Source organism: Equus quagga, chromosome 3 (genome assembly GCF_021613505.1).
Source record: "Equus quagga isolate Etosha38 chromosome 3, UCLA_HA_Equagga_1.0, whole genome shotgun sequence".
NCBI lineage: Eukaryota > Metazoa > Chordata > Mammalia > Perissodactyla > Equidae > Equus > Equus quagga.
Window position 1 is genome coordinate 7,816,871 of NC_060269.1, and position 20,217 is coordinate 7,837,087.

Below are 20,217 nucleotides of genomic sequence, written 5' to 3' on the forward strand. Positions count from 1 at the left end.
AGATAGTTAAAATGGAAGCCTGTGAAGCGTCACTTGGAGATTCTCCTTATTGACCTGATTACCCAGCCATGGGATAATAGAAACGTGATGCTAGCATCTTGTTGCTTCAGGAAGCATTTTATAGAAACCATTCCAGGAACTGCTCAGATCTGCAAGAGGCTGCCCCTAGAGCAGCTTCTGTGTCTCCCAAGGTCTAATATTGAATAAATCTTCCTCGCTTCACTGATATTCTAACAATAATCATTGGAGGTATTAGGCATGTACTAATTTATGCCTTTTGCTTCCTAATTCCCCAACTAAAAGCAAATCCTTTTTTTCTATACATTTACATGGTTTATGTCCATTAAATTAGTCTTCAGACAATATTTAAGATAAGAAAATGTTGTTAGAATTATCAAATATTGAATCTTATTTTTATTAGAAATTTTCCATTTGAATCAATTTATTACTAATTGCCTGGGAAGCAAATGTACTTTTAGAGTTATGTGCAATTATGTGACAATATTTATTTTCTCATAAGGAGGAAAATACTCCTTTTCAATCTGATAGTGATCAGTACATTTATAAAATATCACAACCTAATAATTACAATCTTTAAGTACTGCATATACATGTGGCTGTTTATATCTGGCTTATTACATAGCTCATAAAGGGGAAATGATTTAACAAAAATTGTGAAGCATATTAAGTCATTGGGTTAAGTAAGACCATATGCTTTCCTGAGAACTGCTAGTGTAGAAAAATAGTGACAATCAGACCCCATTGGGACATGCAAACTTATTAACTGGCAGAATAGATGTAACTATTCTCTATACAGTGATCATTCTCCACATAAAAATATAATACTTAAATATAACACATAGGATTAAACACGGGGCTAGTTAACAAATTTTTATGTAATTTTCCACAATTCTTACACATTAGCCTAGTTTGAAAAGTTAGAAAGTGCCTTAAAGATTTCTTCTCCACATTCCTTTGCCTCTGAGAGATACCTCCTAACAATTATTCCAGAAATTCTCCATACTTTTCTTGAAAATATTCAGGAACTTAAGAATCATTTCTTCATAAAATAAAATGTATCTGATTGACAAATGTTATAAAAACTTTTTAATATAAGAAATATAACGTTTGGATATAAATTATTATCAACATAGTGATTTCTGCTAATATACACTCTTTATAAAAAATTTTTAATATAAGATATGTAACTTCTGGATATAAAAAATTATCAACATAAATAATGATTTCTGCTAATTTGCAACATCTCCTCCCTGAAGAAAATGGTAGCAAAATTTATTATAGAAACATTTATTATAGAGGCAGTCATGATCTTAGACTTTTGAGGTAAAACAGATAAACGGTTTTTATGCTCTAAGAAATAGTCCTTCATCAGAAAGATACATTCTTGTCTTCAAGCCATTTCATAACCTGACCAATAAGTATATTTTAAAACATCTTAGAACTTCTAAAGGATAGTTGCCCCTCTATTTTTCCTTCTTTGAAGAGTAGACCCATGTAGTTTTCTTTACTTTTGTTTTCTCTGTAACCCCCACAAACAGAATTATATGCAGGCCCACCATATATAAGCAAAGTTCAGTGTCTACAGAAACACACCACCACCTTTTTTCCCAAATTCCAACACCTACAGCATTGGAAGAAATGGTAACAGTACGTGACGATGTAACGTTACTGCCTGCAATGTGCCAGCATGGAGCTGTGTGAGAATCGTTTCTGCATGTCTTCAACTAACTTGATTGTCTTTTGCACAGAACGGTTTTACTCCACTGCACATTGCCTGCAAGAAAAACCGCATCAAAGTCATGGAACTGCTGGTGAAATATGGGGCTTCAATCCAGGCTATCACAGAGGTAGAAAATGTTTCAGCCTGTCACGAAACATTGCTTCTCTTACTCCTCCTTCCCCTTCCTTCCGCCCATCTCTGTCCTCCTCACTCAAGTTGTATGTATCTGAAGAAGCCCCAAAGCTCTCACCGTGCAGAGGAGTAAAACTGCTGTTGCTTTGTTCCGCAGTCTGGCCTCACACCAATACATGTGGCTGCCTTCATGGGCCACTTGAACATTGTCCTCCTTCTGCTGCAGAACGGAGCCTCTCCAGATGTCACTAACATTGTGAGTATGGCTGGGGTCAGAATAACCGCAGGGAGAGAGAGCGAGAGGAGAAGAGAGTGTGGGAGTGTGCAGGGGTGTTGTGTGCATGTCATCAAAGCCAGCGGCCGAGCTTTGAGAAGAGTGCTAGTGATAACAATTGAAGTAGTTGCTAGAATTCGTGGAGAAGAACCTCAATAGGGTGAGAAATGTGTTCAAACATAAAATGGAAGCTGTGGAGTAAGACTGTTTCAGCTTCCTGGTGCACACGGATTGAACATGCATCTTAAATACATTTATGGAAACAAAGTACATTTTAAAAGCTCCTGTGAACATGAATGGATGACTGGTTGGAATAAAATCTTCAGGGCTCCCTCTAGTTGCTTGAGTGAATTGTATTCCAGGTAATTTTGGTTAAAATATCAAGTCAGTACCATAATCAATCATATCAAATAAATAACCAGAGACAGACCAATATTAGGGATTTTTACTTGATATCAAATTCTCCTTCCTTCAGTTACATGGAGTTTTCATTTTCTAACCTTCAAGTTTTCGTTTTGATTTGATTTTGTTTGCTAGAGTGGAGTCCTCTCTTACCTGAAATAATTATACCATTGCAACTTTTTCACATATCCTTTAATGAATGTTGGTCTCAGACAACTTTCATCCTGTCATTAAGTACTGGATCTCCCAGAATTCTTGTACGTAATCTAGATTAGGATTTTTACTTCCAATTTGTTTGTATTTCTCTCATTATCTTGGAGTCTGCCCCTTTAAACTTTGATCATCAAATGCAAATTTTCTCCTGAGCAAGAGAACCTGCTGTCCCCAAGATATGGCCATGTATTTGAAGCTCAGCAGGGGCCACTGGAATATTAAGATTTTTTATAAGTATGCAACAGAATAACTCTCCCCAAATAAACATTAGTGCTTATTATTAAAATGAATCATATTTTCAAAAGCAATTGATTGACTATTGTTGCTAATTTTTGGTATCTCATTCCATTTGAGTTGTGCAACAATGTTCAATTTCACTTTTTATTTGTATTCCCTCTCATATTCTCATTTCTTTGTATTTTACACACTGTTTCTGTGCTGAAGTTTCTGATGCATGGAAAAAATCCATGTGAAATAAATTTATTTGATTTTAAATATTATTTAATACTCTCTATTCATATTAATCACAAGTGGAGCACAAAACCATGAAAGAACGGAAATATGGTCTATATTTCCCTAATTACACTGTATTGGTCCTAAAGTAATAGTATTATATGCTGATCTCTAATTACTCCATTAAGGATAAGAGTAATTTCACAACATGTCAATTTGAGTTTAATTTCTAGTCACTTCTCAGAACTTAAAAAAAATCAACATCATCCTTTTTTTGTTGACAGATGACCATGTCCCTTTTTTTATTTGCGATCTGTGCAAACCAATAACTTTCAAGAAAAGTACTCTGTGCACTTTCCTACTGTACTGTATTATCCTTATTTCATTTCAATGCCTACAGGATCACAGGAGCAATGGTGATACTATGTTAAATTATGTTACTGTTTTATAATAATAACATATACAAGTACATTCTATGCAATGCTTGATGGAAATCCCCTAGGTTGATCTTTCAGAGGGGAGATTTTTTCAAAATCATCAAAGAAAATCCATATGAAATGGCTGTATAATTCTGTGGCTACTTTTAATTTGCTTCTTAACTGACCAATTCCAAATCATTTGACACTTAAGGAATGACTCCATATTGTTATGCCCCTCTCTGCAACAGCAACAAAAAATGTTACGTAGGCTACATGTAGATTTTCAAATAAAGATAAATGAAACATTAATTAAAACAGTAAAAATGTTGACATCCTTTAGGCTCTTAAAGACTCCCAAATTTGACAATCGCTATATTAAACTTTAACTTCCACCAGTTGGTCATTTTAAAGTTCTTCATTTCGTTTTATCTTCTCATTTGTCTATTATGTATTCTTTCCCTTCAGCCCCCTCCACACAAATAGTTGAGAGGCACCTGCCACTGTAAACCTCTCCTCAACATGCTTCCCAGTTGTTTTTTTTGTTTGTTTATTTTGATTTTTGTATGATGTGTCCTTCAGGAAGCAAATACCATATATACAGGGTTGCCAGATAAAATACAGGACTCCCAGTTAAATTTCAGTTTCAGATAAACAATGAATAATTGTTTTTAATATAAGTATCCTATACAATAGTTGAGACATACTTATACTAAAATAATTATTAGTTGTTTGCCTGGAATTCAAATTTAACTGACCATCCGGTATTTTAATTTGCTAAATCTGGCAACCCTATATTTAGAGGAATCTAACTTTCTAGCAGTGGGATGCCGATGAACTTTTGTATTCTTAGAACATGAGGATATGGCAGCTGGATCCAAAACTTTGCAGGTTGATTAAGAGACCGTGTGAATACTGACTGCCTGCTTGCTGTGTCAGAGCTGGTCATTTCCTGACCCCAACGTACCCCACCCTTGGAGCCTTTGTGTGTTGCCTGAAATCATGTTGCAGTTTTGAATGCAATGCTGTCTGTCGTGCTTTGATGCTTTCCAACTGATGCAGCCAAAGTGGAAGTCAATGTAGTTGTCGGCAGAGTCAGTTTTAACAACTGAGAAGAGGGGCATGAAATTTAGTACTTGCTTTGGACATGAGCATACCCATTCTCTTGCCAGTCTTGTTTTTGTGTCAAAGTTCACTCCAAGTGTGAGGTGTACCAATGATTCAATCACGTGCAGATATTATTATTGCAAAGCTCCCTTTCCAGAAAGCTCACAAATGCACTTTAAAACCTAGAAAGCTGAACTGCCAGTTGTAATACATCCATAATCCAAAGTATTTACTGACAACCATGGAAGTAGAAACCCAAGTATTTTAGGGGCTATCCAGAGTACAATGTGGGTATTACCAAGGTTTTTCTTCTTATAGCAAATCAATGGATTCATGGCTAAGTTCACACTTCATATTATGTTTAAGGATTTCCCCAATCCTTAAAGTTAATTAGCTTAAGATAAGGAAAACAAGGGTGTTGAATAAGATGAGGTGCCCAAGAATCAAGAAATGGGAGTTATTGATCAAAATAATATCCACTCTCTTTTATTTCTTATTTATAATTTATGTATAAACAAGGGTAATACAAATATAAAAGGGTAAGGGCAATTTATAATAAAAGTCGATTACCCCAGAGCTATTAAATAAGAATTGAACAAGACCATTGTTTTAAGGTGGAGAGACCATGTGTGCACATATAACTTTTCTTTGAATATAGTGTTTAATACTTTAGATTAGGTGTTATATCTAACTCATCAATTTCAACTGTGTAAACACCATAAAAATAACTTATTTAAGTATAAAATAAGGGTATTGGAAATATTAAAACTACTAATGGAAACACTTTACATTTTGAAACACCTTAATAATAAAACTTGGCTTGTAAAGTAAATAATAAATTCATCATTGAGTAAGAACTCCTGAGCCTCTTTAACTTAACTTCTAGTAGGGAAATTTATTTTTGTCTTCATTTCTATCAAATTAGTAAAATTGCTATTCTTATATAAGACCTAGAAATAGAGTAAAGATGAGGGGATTTGTTTTTTGTTTTTAATAGTTAGAAGATCTTTGCTTCATCTATTTAGAGGCAGGTTTTACGTGATATAGAAGACAAGTTACGAATCATGGTTGTCCACAGAGCTAAAATCTTGCCATATACCCAAAGTCTGAAGGCAAATATTACTATTCCAATAATATATTTTATTAAACAACATACTCCAGATACATTTATTTTACAGAAGTCAAAATATGTCATCAGACAATAAGGCCATTAGAGGATAAATGAGTCATCAACAAAAAAGAGAAAATTAGAGTAAATGTCCAGTTTAATGCTTTCAAAATCGAATCATTTGAAATAAATTTCTCATAACTTAATAAGGAATGGTCTGTGAATACTGGGAAAAAATGAACTGTGAGCTGTCTACTCAAATAAAGTTCATTTTCTAGATGTAAATGTTTGTTGTGCAAGAAATCAGGAGAAATTATTCACTGGAATTTATCAGAATTATCCAATTACCATAACCAACTTTAGGATCAATTTAGTTTATTTGGAATAGTTTACTTCATTGAAGTCAGCCTTATTTTCTAGAATAGTTGTGATGACTAAAAGTAATAACTTTTATTCCAGTATCTTGTTCATTTTTAACTGCAGAAGTATTTGAAAGAATGAACCCCTGGCTTCTTCAGAACTACATGTAGTTTAAAACTATGTTGATTAAAGCAAACCAACCAACCCCCTCTCTTAGAGTTAGTCGTTAACTGTCTTCCCAGTGAGAAAATTCTCCTACATCTAACCATCATCGTTCAAGGTGCAGCTTAAGCTACCGTTTCCTGATAAGTGTGTCCCACCTTGATGTGGCCCGAAGATCCCTGGGGAATGACGTCAGCAGATGACACTGTTAACAGTTGCTTTTCTCATCTCTCAGTAGTTCTCTCAAATAACTGTCTATATTAAAATGCTCATTAATAATAAATAGGGGACCTGCTGGGCAAATCAGATTCCTTGTATGAACAGTCATTGTCTACTCTCATAACACAACGACAAAGCAGATGCAAAATAGTAGTTTACTTCAGAAGTAAATTTTGAATTCTGGAAAGGAATGACTTTTGTATGATACAAATAATGAGTTTTTTTGCACCAGGTTGGCTTAATCTTCAGCATCTAGAGTTTCTCATTAAAATGGGGTCAAGTTGTAATCACACAGTTAAGTGTGACAATGACAGATTTCAGGTTTGAAGCATAAAAGATAACTTTGTATCACCAAACACAACATAGGTTATGTGAGGTTGACTATGAAGCTAACCTCAGGGTGTCCTGGATGTTTGGGTAAGTTCACTGGTTTGTCATGGACTTAAAAAAATAAAATAAAATAGAACATTTGTTTTATCCTTATGAAGACAGAGAAGATACAAAACTGTATTTTTCCAGACGCAATAATTCTGAATTAATTATGCCTTTTCATAGATTTCTTAAACCTTTGGATATAATGCTGAGTTTCACAAAAAAGGCACATTTTTGTTCTTCACCATCTAGAGCAGTGCGTTTACTCATGATTCAACGATCTTTGTTTCCTGGCAGCGCGGGGAGACTGCACTGCACATGGCGGCCCGGGCGGGGCAGGTGGAAGTGGTCCGATGCCTTCTGAGAAATGGCGCCCTTGTCGATGCCAGAGCCAGGGTAGGTCTGGTGTTGGGGTCTCTTTCTTTGTAGGCATGAGTTCTATCCTTACAAGGGGTGCTATCTTCATTTCCTTGACATGGATAGGTCAGGGACTGTAAGTGAAAGCATCAATTCAAAACAGTTTTTCAGGCAAAAAATAAATGGTACAGTAAATATACAGAATGGAAAATAGACCCCAATTTGAGAAACATTGACATTTGAAAAAGTATACAGTTTAGTATCTAAGAAATACAGCATTGACTAACATTTTAATATTTTTTTTACTTATAAGAGCACTTTCACATATCTCTTTATTTTCCTGAATTGTAAAACTTTACCTATACTATATAGATATTATATTGATACTATACACTCATGTCTTACCACCAAAGCCAATCAGATTTCCACAGACGTTCCTTACTAGTTATTTAAAAACAAATTGTACTGAAAGTTTTAATGCGTTACCTTCATCTGTTTCACTTTCCTCTTTTCTATAATGAGTTCTACTGTTCTTCTTATATGATTTTACATATGTAGACATTCTGTACTTCCATTATCCCAGAATAGAGGAATTTGGGCCCTGGAGATGGCTTGATTGGACTTCTGTTTCTAATTGCTTCTAATTCCCCCACAGGTTGATTTTTTCTCCATTTTTTAAAAAATTTCACTGTCCGGTTTCTTTCTACATCTTCCTTTACACCAAATATACCAGTAATTTTGTATCAACGTACTGTATCCTCTACTTCTTCTTCCACGTGTTCCATTAACTTTCGCACTAGCATCTTTGGGATTCTCATGGCGTACTTAAACACTTTCTCTTCTTCAATATTTGATATGCCTAAGCTAGAACTCACTTCAGCTTGAGTCATACAATCGTGATTTCATTTTAGAAACAGTATTGTATTGGAATGAAAGCATTTGTCTCAAGTCACACAAATTGTCATTTCAGGCCAGTCATTTTGCTTCCAGGTCTTTATCATTACAATTTGAAGATTGGGCTCAGAAACCTTGAAACTCCATTCCAGACTTTCTTAACACTGTCTGGCTCTAAGAATTTTATAGCATTTTTTCCACAGCCTTTCATGCAGAATCCAGTGATACATGGGCAGCCTTGACATCACTCTTGTGTTTTTAGATTTTATCTGCCTTTCCCTATTGCACAAGCAGTTGTAATTTATGTTCTTTCATAATCGTCACTGATATTTTATGTTTTTATGTATTTAGAGCTTTCCTTATTCAAACTGTATTCTCCCCTGCCTTGGCATTTTTCTTGTTTCTCTTTTTCTTAAAGATTTTATTTTTTTCCAGCAGTTTTAGGTTCAGAACAAAATTGAGAGGCCAGACAGTGTTAAGAAAGTCTGGAATGGAGTTTCAAGGTTTCTGAGCCCAATCTTCAAATTGTAATGATAAAGACCTGGAAGCAAAATGACTGGCCTGAAATGACAATTTGTGTGACTTGAGACAAATGCTTTCATTCCAATACAATACTGTTTCTAAAATGAAATCACGATTGTATGACTCAAGCTGAAGTGAGTTCTAGCTTAGGTATATCAAATATTGAAGAAGAGAAAGTGTTTAAGTACGCCATGAGAATCCCAAAGATGCTAGTGCGAAAGTTAATGGAACACGTGGAAGAAGAAGTAGAGGATACAGTACGTTGATACAAAATTACTGGTATATTTGGTGTACAGAGAGTTCCCACATGCCCCCTGACCCCCCGCACACACAGCCTCCCCCATTATACGCATTCCCCACCAGTGTGGTGTATTTATTATGACTGATGAACCTACATTGATACATCATAATTCCCAAGAGTCCATCCTTTACATTAAGGTTCACTCTTGGTGTACATTCTGTGGGTTTAGACAAATGTATAATGACATGTACCCACCATTATAGTATCATACAGAGTAGTTTCACTGCCCTAAAAATCCTCTGTGCTCTGCCCAGTCTTGTTTCCTTTTAAAGTTACCTGGCATTCAGCTATTTAAAAAAAATTTTATGGTCAATCAGTGCATCTGAAGATCATGAACTTCACTATTTTTACCAGAAATTATAATAGTGATCTTGGTAAATAATTTGTAATCCACATTTAATAATAAAAGGCTCCCCGTTTCTCTCTCAAAATAAAACTGCTTAATACTTTTCAATGTTCAAATTTTAATTTATTCTATTTTTAATGGAAATTTTCTCATTTTCTGCCAATTTTTTCATGTTGTTGATTTAACCTATTATTACTGCCTTACACCTTTTTGGATACCATCTGAAACCCCTTCCTCAAAAACACCACCGGCTATAGACTCTTTCCTTTGAAATATCATAACCTTTATTTATTTATTTCAGACAAATTCCATCAATTCTATTGTTTTACTTCTCTTTTGCAGCTACATTTAGTCTCATGGTCTACATATATAAACAAACATCTCAATTTTTCATCCCTCCTTATTTAAGTATCACATTTCATGTCCTCCTTTGCTCGTTTGTTTGTTCAGCTCTACGACCTATTCTTAGAGGCAACTGAAATCCCTTCCCCAGAGCATCCTCTGACTATGGACAGGAGAAACCACCATAGCCTTACAGAGTGGTGCTACCCAAAGGTCATGACGCGTAAAAATGACTGGGGATCCTGGTAGAATGCAGACCGTAACTCAGAGGGTCTAGGGTGGGGCCCACGTTCTGCATTTCTTACAATCTCACAGGAGGTGCCAATGCCCTGGTCCTGGGACTATACATTGAGCAGCAAGGAGCTGTGGTTTCTCCTTTCCACATGTCCTATTTTAAGCTGTACTTTCACTATGAATTTTTGATTCTCACTTAACCCTTTAACATTTCCCTGGAACTCGGTTTAGTTAACACTTGTACAGTGGTTTCTAATTCATAAAGCATTTTAACACAAATTATCTTATTGTGACACACAGGACAACCCTGTGTTATAGAGTGGCTTAGGATCCTAAAAGTCAAGATTGTGCTGACATGCCTGTGGTCAAAGGGTTAGAACAGATAAGAAAGAGTGTTCCTCCTCTGGTTCTGTATCTTTCTCCAAGCTCTTCTCTGATGACATCATTATCTCCCATTTCAGATATAGAGAGCCCTTCTCTCTTTCATTCAAACAACTGAATTCTAATTAGTCACATTCCCTGCCTGAGCTGATCACTACGGCCAGGATAGAATATCAATCCTGGGCTCCATGTCTATTCATGTGGCCCCCACATGAGGTGGGGTGAGATGATTGGCAGCCCCTCTAGAGCCACAGGGAGTCTGGGATGTCCCCTTCCCCCAAAGGAGGGAAAGCTGTTCCCAGAAGAAGGGGGTAGGAGGTACTGGGCAGAAAACAACCATCTATCTGCTGTATTTTACCTCTGGGTTTCCCAGCACACGTCCGCACATGATGCACTCCTGAAAACTCCCTCTCTTAACCTAACATTATTGCTCTGCTATCCACTCTCTCCCAAAGAGGAGATAGTCACAAATTATGCCCAGTTACCACAGTGAGCTCCAAGGTCGAGATTTCTGGTAATCTGCATTCTTCTCAGTCGGATTTAGAAATAATACCTCATGGTTATATAATCAAGGGGCTAAGTCATATTTTTGCCTACTCCCAATATGTAATGAAAAAAATCATATAATCACAATAGTATCTCATTTAAAATGTGCAAGCAGCTTGCTCTATTCGCCAGTCAAGAGCATAAGTCATACTTGGCTGGACAGACTGGAGAGCCGAGGCTGCAGGAGTATAAATTCTTTGGTCAGCCAGTGTGCTTGCCCCCAGACCCTGCTCTCAGGAAGGTCCTTCCTCGTCCAGCCAGTGTCCTCCATGAACATAACTGAGGGCCACCAGGACCTGCCCTTCCGGGAGCTCTCCTGCTTTAGGTGCCCACATTCTTTTTTTTTTTTTAAAGATTGGCACTCGAGCTAACAACTGTTGCCAATCTTTTTTTTTTTCATTCTTCTTCTCCCCAAAGCGCCCCGGTACATAGTTGTATATTTTAGTTGTGGGTCTTTCTAGTTGTGGCATGTGGGACACCGCCTCAGCATGGCCCTATAAGCAGTGCCATGTCCACACCCAGGATCCAAACTGATGAAACGCTGGGCCACTGAAGCAGAGCGCACGAATTTAATCACTCAGCCATGGGGCCAGCCCTGGTGCCCAAGTTCTGTTGGCACCATATGGAGGTCCAGCATTTGCTTTAGGGACTGAGCAATCACAGGGCCCCTCGGCTTACACTCACTTGAAACTTAACTCATTTAAAACTTTAGTTAGCTGCCAGCAGATCTGGTTCCTGCGAATCCTATTAGCTAGAACTAATAGCAGACATTTTATCAAATCTTTTAACTCTGTCTTAGCCATTGCTATTTTTGTCTCTTGGTAAAAGGAGTTTGGGGCTCAGCAAAGTCTCCCTAATTTTGGTGACCTTGGAGCAAAGTAAAACAGTAGCCTGAGCTCATCTCTTCATGGTCCAGGCTGTATCACCGTCACTGATGCTTTATGAGGAAGGAATTATTGCCCCTTTATATTTGGAAGAGGTCTAGGGAATCAAGTTGCCTCCCTTTTTTTTTTTTTTTTTTACCCTTCTCATGAATATTATCTTCTGTGCTTTCCCAATTCTTTTCCTTGACTTGACTTAGCTTTAGCTTGGGGCAGCAAATTCAACTTTTGGAATTCAACAGGGAAAAAAATTACCTAAACCTCAAAAGATCTTATGTCTCTGGTTACAGGTGGAAAGACTTTCTTATCAAATTTGTATGTTCTTCTCTTTTCCATTTTCGGATAGGAGTGTACTAAAAGTTGAAGAAAATGGGCAAGGTAGATTATTTCTTAACTTCTTTTTAGACAAGTACCTTAATGCTCCATGGTATGAGAACTAAAGGACACTAGTTGATAATTTAAACAATTACTTGGCTACCATCAGTGGTGAGATTGCCATTTCTCAGCTATGGATTAAGGGGTTATCATTGCCCAAACTCGTTGAAAACACATTTTCAAGTTTGTTACTTGTAATACCCACCTCCATCGAATTCTGCCGGGCAGAAGTCCAAGAAGGGAGACCCAGACACAACAAACGTTCAGGACAGCTATTCTCAAGTTCTTTGGTTTTTTAATTGTTGTTGTTACTGTTTGTTTGTTTGTTTTGCTATCCATTGATCTTTGTAACTGTTAATTCCCGATTCCTCTATTTTCTCCTCTGTACATCTCCTAAAGTGTTATGCGTCTTCTTTTCTATTGAGGATCACCTTGGCCTACTAGTTATGTTAGTTGCCATTTTTATTGTGTCTATTTCTGTAGAATGTTTAGGCAAATAAGTGTCTTTAGAATCCAACAACTGAATTCAAGTCCTGTTTTCATAGCTGAGTGACCTTGGCAATCCTGGAGAACTCATTTAATTCCTCTTAATCATTCTCCTCTGGAAAATGGTCTAATAATACATTTTATGCCTTCTTTTCAGGTCTATTACAAGGATAGGACCAAGTATACATCATACATGAAGGAAGTTTATAAATTACAAATTTTTATAAAATTCCAATTCTATTACTAAAATAATTATATTATTATTTATACCTCAGCACCCTGAAATTCATACACTGCTTTTTCATCTATTCCTGTAGCTCCCTCCGAATACTTTTCTTTCTTCTAACTTTAAGATTCTGCTTTTATTCAAGTAGCTCTTCCCTATTCTATTACATCTTTTCTCCACTCATTCTTAGCCCTGGAAGCTGGCCCAGCTTTGCCTTCCTCACTTTTATCATGACATGCCCTTGGGAAGATTATAAAGATATACCTCTTTCATCACTTAGGTTGTACACAATTTTCTTTTTACAAGACAATGGTTTGCCCGGTTTACTTAATATTGAAAACATTTTCTTGACTACACATTAGAGTCAGGTGATTTCTTGAGCCTCCTCAAACGTGTTCTTCCCGTCCTTTATACCAGCTATATCCTCTCTGTGTTTTTAAATGAAAAGCACTTGGCAGATGGTGAACCCCATTTGCTTCTTGCCAGAGTTCCATTTCATCTTTGAAGTCCTGGATGCAAGTCCCAGACTCATCTGCAATGTTTGCTGGAACATCTTTTTAAATCAGATTACACTATCGTCTTTATCCACAGTCTCTCCTTGAGGAAAATGACCAGCATTTGTATCCTTGGCTTGCTGAGTGGAGTAAGAACAAAGTTTTCCCAGCATTCCTCATTCTTTTTCTCTTGATATGGTTCCCGGAATAAATACTGACTCTTAATGAAAGCTTTGGATGAAAATCTAGGTCTTAGGACTTCTGGACTAGATTTCCTTCTTATTCAGAACGATTTATATTTAAACATAAGTGAGAGCTGAAGCCTTAATGAGTTGAGAAACATTTTGGTCTGGCCAGAAAACAATGACCGAGTTCATGGAAGTACATACTTTTAAAAAACCTAAGGAAGATTTTGTGACAAAACAGGTCACTTCTATAGCAAAATATAAGATAAATTGTGGGCAGAGTAGTAATAATTTCATTTTAGGTAGGAGTTCCTAGAGATGCCAAGAAGACATCATGAAACATCTGAGTGAAATACATTATCAGTGAAGTTTGGTTTGTCCCGGCACTAACTTTGTACTTGACTTGAGTTGTAGGAGGAACAGACGCCTTTGCATATTGCCTCTCGCCTGGGTAAGACAGAAATTGTCCAGCTGCTTCTACAACATATGGCTCATCCAGATGCGGCCACTACAAATGGGTACACTCCACTGCACATCTCTGCCAGGGAAGGCCAGGTAGATGTGGCATCAGTCCTCTTGGAAGCAGGAGCAGCCCACTCCTTAGCTACCAAGGTAAGGGGAATGGCTTCATGGCAACATGGACCACAAGGAATCTGAAGTGGGGTGCCTCTCCTCTCCTACACAGATCATTAAGAAGGGTCCATCTCCTTTAGGCCTCTGACTCACTTCTTTCCCTTTGAATATTTTAGATTCATTTTCTAAATGATCAGAGGGGATTGTAAGAGTCCATATAATATCTTCAATAAAGAGTGCTGGATTCGATTCCCCTAATGAATGCCAGTATTGTTTGTAGTACAGGTATCTGGTGCTTTAACTAAGCTGATTTCCAGAAAGCAAGGGCTACTTTCTCCTTCCTTTCCATTATAAAACCTCTGATGTATTCCCAAGGAGATTCCCAAATACTTTTAACTAGTATTACTAACAAGGAAAATGAAAATGCATTAAATTGGCAGAACAATATTTGTTAAGAGTTTTACTAGTATCTAGAAGTTCACTTTACTTAATTTGCATTTGCCCAACCCTGGTATCAGCTATCATCCCTGTTCTGCTCTCTAATCTTTACCAGCCACACTCTTGCCTGGGTATTTACAGTGTCTACACAGAGCTTGCTGGAGAGTCACACTTTATTTATTATTACTGTCATCTAACCAAGGATATACACCGGCCTGAATTCTACTTATGTTCACAGTTCCCTGCTAGGGCAGAGTAATTTTTTCTCCACTTGATACATTCTATTTGAAATTCACTATTTGGGTGTGACTTAGAATGAAACATGAACACACTTGGCTAAGTGGAGCAAGAGTAATTGAACGAGTGCAGAAGAGCAGGAAAATGAGACACGTTAAGGCCTAGAAAGAGTGAATGGTTCACAGGGCAAAATAATTCCCACAAATACAACAGTGATTCAGGTCATTAAAAGACATTTTCAATTTTCTCAAAATAAATAGGCAGAAATACTGCATCTGGGGAGAAGCCCATTTGCAAGTCTGAACCACAGTGGTGGCGTGGCACCTGTCCTCTTAGCAGTCGGAGCAGCCCACTCGCAGTTAAGGCTCATCTGGGTGCCTGTGGCTGTAAAGCATGTTATGCTGTAAGAAACTGGTAATTACTCAAATACTGAAATCCAAAGAGTTCAAAGGATTTTATTTTTAAAAAATCATAAACTAAGCAACAAACATATAATAATAATAGTAATAATTACCCAAGAGAGACTGGGTGATGGTCTCATCCGACGAAGGTGATAAATCCTTGAAATTCAGATATGTAAAATATAGAAATAGAGAATAGAGAATAAAACATAGTTCCTTATCTTCCAAAGATTTTTAGGATTTAAAAAATATATCTGGAGCCATAGTCAATTAGAGCAATAAAATGGAAGAAACTAATAAACAGAAGGACTTCAGCAGTGGAACTGACTGGGTTCTGAAGAGTAGTTGACTTACCATCATGAAAGCTATTTAAGTGTTTATAAATATCTTCGGGTAAAAGAAATCCTGTTCAGATTAACACAGGGGAAGAAGGAAGATGTGTGACTCAAGAGATGCTTTCCAACCTCTAGTTTGTGATTTTACAGTAAAGATTTTATGTAGTTTTGTCTAATAATAGTTTCCAAATTTATAAAGGGGCTGGATCGCAATTCCGGCAGGACTTCAAGGATAAGGAGTTTACTTTTTCTTCCCGACCACGTGGTTTGTGTCAAAGAACTCTCCTTCAAGTCGAGTGTTGCCCCAGTCGTTGTGTGCACTGAGTGGGGGAGGAGAGCAGTAACAACAAGTGTTGGTTCACATGGACTAAGGCAAGAAGGAGGAAATCCTTCCTCTACGTGTCCCATACTTGGAAAAAGCGGGAGATTCACTCTCCTCCAAGGACTTATTGGTACCAAATGTTCCAAAAGAAACAAAAAGGAAAAGTGGCATCTTAGTTAAAAATAATTAGTGTGGTGACCCTGCACAAGGGCAATATTGTTTCGTGGGGATATTCTGTGTTATGATGAGGGCTTCAATGGTCCTGAGGAGAAGCCATACCTCAGATCACCTCACCCAGGCGTAGTTGCTGTGTGTTTATAGCCCTTGGTCAGCTGTCGAATTCTCCTGCTCCCACGGTAGGCCCAGAAGAGCATGTGGTGAGACTGTCCGGCCACGAGGATGGATTTGAGATCATGGTGTAGGAACTGTGCCATCCTTGAGATCCAAGGCCAGGGACTTGGCTGTGTCTGCAACACACTCTGCAGCAACAGAGGGGCGTTGGATAGGCATACAAAACGTTGACTCTGTACATATAAACGTGCAGGAGAGCAGTCTTTAAAAAAGCTTTAAAGCCGCAGTGTGTTTAAAGTCTAGCGTTAATGAGTTCAACATCACGTCAGAAGCAGAGCGTGTTTTACAAAAGGAATTGATCTCTTATACGGTGTGGGTCTTCTGGGAAAGGCGGTCACAATCAGAATGAAAGGTGCTTTTTCATGGAAGCATTTTTTTGTTCTGTTGACCATTGCTATTTCTGCAGAAAATACAAATCAACTGAATTACAAATAATTAGATTCTTTTTACCATGGCTGTTGAAACATCCTAAAATTTAAATGAAGAAATTTGGAATTCAGGTATTATAAAAAGGATAGAAAGAAAGAGAAGGATTGGAGAGAAGGCAGCTATGGTCTCAATCCTGTTAATTTCAGAGGCAAGAAAAAGACAGGCTTTTTTTCCCGCCACTCACAAATTGGGGCCATTTTACTGACAATAGTGGCTTTTATAAATCCCAAATGTGTAAAGTAAAATTTCAGTCTCCAAACCCTTAAAATAAAATTTCTTTTGTTTAGTCTATCAAGCCAAACTCTTGCATGTTAAATTTCATTCTTTACCCTAGTCCTTGTTTATGGCTAAGAGACTTAATGCTTCCAGCATTTTTCCCAAATGGAGAATCAACATAGTTTGCTTACCATGTTAACAAATAAACAAGATTTTGTTAGGAGTCACAAAAATAAATACTGCATTTTACTTTCGTTCTTCACATTTCCAGAAGGGTTTTACTCCGCTGCACGTGGCAGCCAAGTATGGAAGCCTGGATGTGGCAAAACTTCTCTTGCAACGCCGTGCTGCTGCCGATTCCGCTGGGAAGGTAAAGGTTTTCAGTAAAAACTGTTAGTTATATAACTCAGGCAAGTTGGGAGCTTTGGAAGTTTGTATTTCAAGATGTTTTTCTCACTCTTCCGAAGGGAATATGAATGTAACTGATGAAATAATCTCACATAGACATGATGGAGATGTCCGTCCATGACCTGTCCACAAACACACTGATCCAGACGGCGTGTAGAGCTGTGCCACAAATGTGTGCTCTTGTCACAACGGGGCCCAGGTCCTGCCTGTATTAGGAAGAATCCCTGCATTATTCTTGTAGTAATTCTTGCTTAGCATTTTAGACTTTTATTTATGGTGGACATCAAGATGCTCTGTGCTGGGGGCTGGCCGGCTGGCGCAGTGGTTAAGTGCACGCGGTCTGCTTCTCAGTGGCCTGGGGCTCACTGGCTTGGATCCCAGTAGGGACATGGCACCACTTGGCATGCCATGCTGTGGTAGGCGTTCCACATATAGAGTAGAGGAAGATCGTCATGGATGTTAGCTCAGGGCCAGTCTTCCTCAGCAAAAAGAGGAGGATTGGCAGTAGTTAGCTCAGGGCTAATCTTCCTCAAAAAAGAAAGATGCTGTGTGCTAATTATAAGCTCAACCAGTCATTTTCAGTTTTAGTTAAGTTTCTAATATGAAAATCATTAGGTATTTATTTTGATTATTTTTTTTTCTATTCACTGTATTAATTAATTAACACGGACTTAATCGATATCAGTGTCTGTGCATCCTGGTAGCTTCAGGGCAGCTAACGCTTATTTATTAATGCTGAGACTTAAACACACCCTTTACAGAACGGCCTCACCCCGCTCCATGTTGCTGCTCATTATGACAACCAGAAGGTGGCGCTGCTCTTACTGGAGAAGGGTGCTTCCCCTCATGCCACTGCCAAGGTGAGGACCCCAGAAAAGGATTTACAGATGTGGGGTGTAACTATACTCTGACAGCGCAGGGAACTGCTTTTTAAACACGTGGAATGGTATAACTGCAAGCTGTCCTAGTAATAAATGTTTAGTATTGACATCTTTTTTCTTTCTTTGTCTTTCTACCAGTTGCTTCCACAAAGCCTTTTAAGATTTTTTAAAAGTCAGTAGATATTAAGGAGATGTGCCCAGGAACCAGTAGAGATGACTTTATGACCAACACTCGTCTTAGAGACTGAAGTATGAATTGGAGAAATGAAACATAATAAAGGCAGTGCAGGTTTCTTCTTGTCCTCTGTAGACAGCATGTTAGGATATAACATACCCTTTGATTTGCTTATTCCTTGACTTCAGATTTTTCACTGTGCTATGTGAGTGACTCATTGTTTCTTTGCCTTTTAAAGGTTTTATCCATGGTAACTATAGCATACATCCTTTTAAGTTCCTAGGCTAGGAATGCCTTTTTGGTGTTTATGTAGCACCAACTGCTGAAACAGCTCCAGCTAAGACTTGTACCCTTGGTCAGGGCCTTTCCCGGTTTCCTTCTCATTACACTGGAAGTGTACATCAATGTCGTATAATACATAAGGCCATCATTGCATCTTTCACTGATTCATTCAGCAAACGTATACTGAGGGCATATCAGGGTGTATTTAGAAAGAAAAAATATGTATTGTGGTGGGAAAAAACTGATGCTATTAGATGACGTAATAAAACAACAGGTACTGTCATTTATGTGGCAAACTGTGTCCAGCACTTTACATGAAATATCTCATTTGATCTCATAATAATCCCACGAGATTGGTGTATAATGATTTCTATTTTATAGATGAAGAAGTGAGATTTAAATAGGTTAATTTGTTTGTCCAAAGTCACATGACTAAGTGACAGCTAGGATCTGACCTCAGGCAATCTGACTTTACAGCCAGCAGTCTTAACCACGAGGTCCACTGTGTCCCAGAGCAGGGGAGAGAGAATTATTCCATTTCTATTGTGTAAATATCTACATGTGTACTTACATGTCTATTTAAATTATACATACTTAGTAAGATGGAATACTCTATGTAGACGTATATTCTGCATAATGCCATATATTTTGTATGTAAACACATTATATATAATAAAATATTATAAATATATATACAACTTTGTGCACATACTTACATATACATCTACATATATACATCTATGTATATATAAATATGCATATTTTATTGGTACAAATATACAACTTACAATAAAATATTTAAACTGTCAAAGAAGGAGGGAAAGATTTTATAATTGCACATACCATTCTTCCTTCTTTATACCCTTTTCTCTGTAATCTCATCAATTCTGCATTTATTTTATGTCTTTCTTGCTACTAGATTATAAACTACTTGAGGACAGTAATCATGTCATGTTCATTTGCATATCCCTGAGGTGTCTCATGCAATATTATATGGGTTCTCAATAAGTTTGTATGAAAGAATGAAGACTGAGCAACTATTTCAATGGAATAAAAAATACCTGCTCACTTAACATGCCAGTATTTTTTTCATTAGCTTTCCAGGTTGACCATTTTTAATGTAGTTGTAAAAGACTTCATCGATACCCAACACAACACTTATTTGAACTCTTATTAGTATAAGGAAAGGATTGTAGAAAAACTATAAAACACGTTTTCTCCTCCCACAAGGGACTCTCAGTCTACTTGGGAGAGAAGACCTAAATTGTACAATAATGTTTGTGGTTGTCCCAAAGAGACAAATGTAGCCTTGATCTCTCACCTCTTTAGTGTATGGTCCTTACTCTTGGGCCACAGACAAAGTCCAGAAGACGAGACAGAGCAATCCTCTGCTCCAGAGCCCACAGTAGGGCAGGTGTTCAGGAGGCTCCTCTAGAATCTCCCACTCATCTGCCCCAGCCTCTCGGTGAGCATGAGTCCTTCAGCTCTGGGGCCGCTCTAAGAGGCGTCTAGTTGGTTGAACCCTCAGCCCCATCTCCGCTTTCGACTCTCTATTCACTACAGTTCCCCCCGAAAACACACACACAACACTCACGGTCCTTTGGACCTTAGAACCTCTTTGCTTTCTACCAGAGTCCAGA

General features: G+C 37.6%; 1 protein-coding gene across 1 annotated transcript in view; it reads left to right on the top strand.

The window, feature by feature from the left end:
* The window catches only part of ANK2 (ankyrin 2), a 223,803-nt gene that overhangs the window by 107,797 nt on the left and 95,789 nt on the right, over window positions 1-20,217 (top strand). Inside the window, exons 11-16 of the mRNA XM_046656002.1 lie at window positions 1,770-1,868; window positions 2,031-2,129; window positions 7,257-7,355; window positions 13,944-14,141; window positions 17,103-17,201; window positions 18,001-18,099. Coding sequence (XP_046511958.1) covers window positions 1,770-1,868; window positions 2,031-2,129; window positions 7,257-7,355; window positions 13,944-14,141; window positions 17,103-17,201; window positions 18,001-18,099 — 693 coding nt within the window. The remainder of the gene's footprint in view (window positions 1-1,769; window positions 1,869-2,030; window positions 2,130-7,256; window positions 7,356-13,943; window positions 14,142-17,102; window positions 17,202-18,000; window positions 18,100-20,217) is intronic.